The following is a 2600-nucleotide window of genomic DNA, read 5'->3' as shown; positions in this document are numbered from 1 at the left end:
ATGAGCGTGCTCCCCCATCCACCCACCCACTCCTATCTTCACACCCTGGCATTCTCCCACACTGGGGCATTGGACACCCTCAAGCCCAAGGGCCTGTCCTCCCACTGATGCCCAACAAGTCCATCCTCTCCCACATATGCAGCCGGAGTCATGGGTCTCCCCATGTGTATTCTTTGGTTGGTGGTCCAGTCCCTGGGAGCTCTGGGGGGTTCTGGCTGGTTGACACCCAGTGTCATTTCTACGATACAAGTGAAAAACATAATTTAACATACTTATGAGTAAACTTTAGATTGCAGGGGGATAATGATCACTATAGAACTTAAATGGTACAAAAAAATGAAAGCCGATAATCTGGGTACTATTGCTTAGTTACCACACACTCAAATGTAACCTGTCTTCACTCACATAAGACAGTTAACCTCGGCCTTTCTCATTGTGAGCTCTGAGATCACCAAAGTATGTGTAGGGCTGGGGGGAATGCATTCAGCCTTCCTCGCCAGTTGAGTGACAGGATATGGTAATAATACTCAGTAGCACTCACTCTGGAGCTAGCTTTCTGATCAGTCTGATGCCATCCGTTGGCTCAGTGTCCTCATCTGTGAGAGAGAAATAACAAAAATCATGGGATGTGTGTTATGAGAAGTAATCATTCAGTTTATATAAAATAGGCAGTGTGCCATGAAATTTGTTTTTTCTTCTAGAGGTGAAGGTGGGAAGAGTCACACTCGTTACTCCAGGCTGGGTTTGAACACTCAAAAGTCTTTCTGCCTCAGTTTCCAAAGTGTTGGGTCTGACCCGTACATAGTTCCTTGTAATGCCTTTTTAAATAAACACTAGGTTTTATTACTCTTAGAAATCTGGGCCCATACTCTATTGGTATACGTTGGTATATAATGGAATAAAGTATATATCTTCCTTGTTATCAGAGAGACATATACTATGTGCATAACCAAAGGCTCTTATGATCTGTTGGCGTAGGTGGTGCACCATCTTGGCCCTGCAACCGATTTCTATAAGAAGCTTGCTTTAGATTGCTCAGGACAGCAAACTGCAGTGGATTTGTTCCTTCTAAGTTCACAGTATTCTGACCTTGCCTCTCTGGGTAAGACGATGTCATTATGTTACCTACTTAAAGATGTCTAACATGTAATTAAAGCTGTGCTCATTAGGAAGCATTCTTAATACTTCCAGAGACAGGCATGTGGATCAGATAGGTACAGTTACCAGTAAACTCTACAGCCCTGTACATGAAGAAAATGTTCTTATTGTAGCACTTAGCCATTCAACAGTGAACGTTAGTGTTTACCATATTTTACGAAGGTTTCAGGTTACAGTTTTATCTGCTTCCTGTCCATGTTGGGCTTACTCATAACAATTTTTTTCATACTGTGGTATCTGTACTACTGTTAAGCAATAAGTTATCCTCATTGTCTAGCTAAGCCTTATTATTTCTCTCTGAAGCTTGCATGTCCAAGTACTCTGCAGGGTGCGTGTTCTACTATCCATCTTTCCACTCCACCCACAATCCTTCGCAAGCAGAAAAGTTACAGAAAGACCTCAAACGGTACCTCACTAGGAAGATTGGATTTGAAGCCGTTATGAGAATAAGATGCACTAAAGGTACGGCCTTAGCAATCAGTAAGCACGCCCAGACTCATGGTGATGATAGTTTATCATAGGGGACTCCTGTTCGATCCAGCTGAACCTTGCTTGAAATAGAGTTAGGAGTGATCTTTGACCACCTCCTTTTAATAACTTCAGTAAGTGGATAAAAGCATCATTTTGGTTTATTGAAGAAAAGCATGAGGAAAGCACATGATGGATTGTCTGAGAGTGACAGTGGGGAAGATAGGAAAGGGCTTAGCTGCCATTAGCTGATGACAACATGGGTCACCAAGTGTTGGGGTGGGCTCTAATCTCCCATCTTACATCCAAGATGGAGAACTGTTGATTTCTTAGTTTTATGTATTTATTTATGCCTGATCCAGACCTGCACGTAGAATATGATGGTAAGACTAGGTATAAATATAGGTTGAATATGTAGGATCCCTTTAGAGAACGCATTGGTTTGTTTGTTTGTTTAGTTAGAGCATCTCACTGTGTAATAATCCATGGTGCTACTGACTTAGGACAGTGGTGTGAACTGTGGGGACGGTGTTGCTTGTGCTGTCTCATGCCAGTCTCTTTCCCCTCAGGACTTTCAATGCACACTTTCCACGGGAACTTCTTTGTCCGTTCCACTGACTTGCTGTCTCTTGCCAACATCAATCCTGATGCTGGATTTGCAGTACAGTTGTCGATTGAAGAAAGTCTGACAGACACTTCCCTGGTGTGCTTTCAGACGGCCCTGTTATACACATCAAGCAAAGGTAGTGTCACCAAGACTGAAGTGGCTTGTGGCCATAGGTCCTCTTCCCACTTCCCTTTTAGTAGAGAGAGAAAAGAATGCTGTGCAGTGACAGTAATGGCATTTGTGGTAGGTGACTATGTGGTGTTTGTTTCTCTTCTTAATTCACATTTGAATCCTTAAATAATTGCCACGCACACCTGCGTGATGGCGGTATTTGAGGTGAAAACTTCAAGGAAAGTCAGCCTCCTGC

The 2600-nt window shown here is 43.0% G+C and overlaps 1 protein-coding gene across 6 annotated transcripts in view; it reads left to right on the top strand.

The window, feature by feature from the left end:
• The window catches only part of Sec24b (SEC24 homolog B, COPII coat complex component), a 78311-nt gene that overhangs the window by 65442 nt on the left and 10269 nt on the right, over nt 1-2600 (top strand). For all 6 annotated transcript variants that reach the window (XM_031375488.1, XM_031375492.1, XM_031375491.1 and 3 more), the window contains 3 exons: nt 979-1102; nt 1462-1620; nt 2196-2369. In XM_031375488.1, coding sequence (XP_031231348.1) covers nt 979-1102; nt 1462-1620; nt 2196-2369 — 457 coding nt within the window. The remainder of the gene's footprint in view (nt 1-978; nt 1103-1461; nt 1621-2195; nt 2370-2600) is intronic.

The sequence above is a fragment of the Mastomys coucha genome, unplaced genomic scaffold (genome assembly GCF_008632895.1).
Source record: "Mastomys coucha isolate ucsf_1 unplaced genomic scaffold, UCSF_Mcou_1 pScaffold16, whole genome shotgun sequence".
NCBI lineage: Eukaryota > Metazoa > Chordata > Mammalia > Rodentia > Muridae > Mastomys > Mastomys coucha.
This window is presented reverse-complemented; position numbering and strand designations above follow the sequence as displayed.